This window comes from Lupinus angustifolius, unplaced genomic scaffold (assembly GCF_001865875.1).
Source record: "Lupinus angustifolius cultivar Tanjil unplaced genomic scaffold, LupAngTanjil_v1.0 Scaffold_509, whole genome shotgun sequence".
Classification (NCBI taxonomy): domain Eukaryota; kingdom Viridiplantae; phylum Streptophyta; class Magnoliopsida; order Fabales; family Fabaceae; genus Lupinus; species Lupinus angustifolius.
The window spans coordinates 106,645-107,389 of record NW_017727872.1 but is presented as its reverse complement, the minus strand read 5'-3'; the positions used below and the strand labels follow the sequence as shown (position 1 = coordinate 107,389).

The window sequence follows — 745 nt, the reverse complement described above, 5'->3', positions numbered from 1 at the left end:
TCTTCTCATACTTATTACTATACTTTTCCCAGGAAACTTGGAAGGAAGGAAATCAGTTAACTAAAAAGAAAAGGTTGCATAAAAAGTAAAACGAGTTCTATTAAGACAATCCGGATTATATATAGTGACCCAGATGCAACGGATTATTCAAGTGATGAAGAAAAAGTAATGAAAGATCATTTTCAATTAGATGACCATAATCGATTTTTCAAGGAAATTTCAATCCCAAAACCAAGTCCTCAACTTTCTCCTGAACGTAGAAAAATGACATCCAAGTCAACCAGCATTTACAAAGGCGTTCGACTAAGAAAATGGGGAAGGTTTGCAGCTGAGATTAGAGATCCAATCCGCAAGAATAGAGTGTGGATTGGTACTTTTGATACTGAACTTGAAGCTGCTGAGGCATATGCCAAAAAGAAGAATGAGTTCAAGGAGGCTCTACAAAGTGGGAATGCAACTCATTCAAAGGATACCACAGTGTTATGTTCAAAGAAAAAAAAGAAGTATAAAAAGGTGTCTATTCATTCACTCCAATCATCTTGGTTTCCTCCTCCTCCTTTTGCTATTGAAGGTTCACAAGGTAATGACTTTAATTCAATTCAAAGAAAATGTTAACGTCAAAAAATGGTACATAAAATATTGTGAATCCAGTTTATTAGATGACTCAATTCTGCATTTGATACAGGAGCCAATTGTGACATCAATGGCCAGTGACATTTCCTATCTAGAGATGCTATAGAAGGTG

General features: G+C 35.6%; 1 protein-coding gene across 1 annotated transcript; it reads left to right on the top strand.

Moving 5' to 3' along the window:
• Nucleotides 1-264: 264 nt before the first annotated feature.
• On the top strand, nt 265-714 carry LOC109341578 (ethylene-responsive transcription factor ERF117-like). The gene is made up of 2 exons (XM_019579512.1): nt 265-580; nt 686-714. Exons 1-2 carry the CDS (start codon nt 265-267, stop codon nt 712-714), a joined length of 345 nt encoding a protein of 114 aa, XP_019435057.1.
• The last annotated feature ends 31 nt before the right edge of the window (nt 715-745 follow it).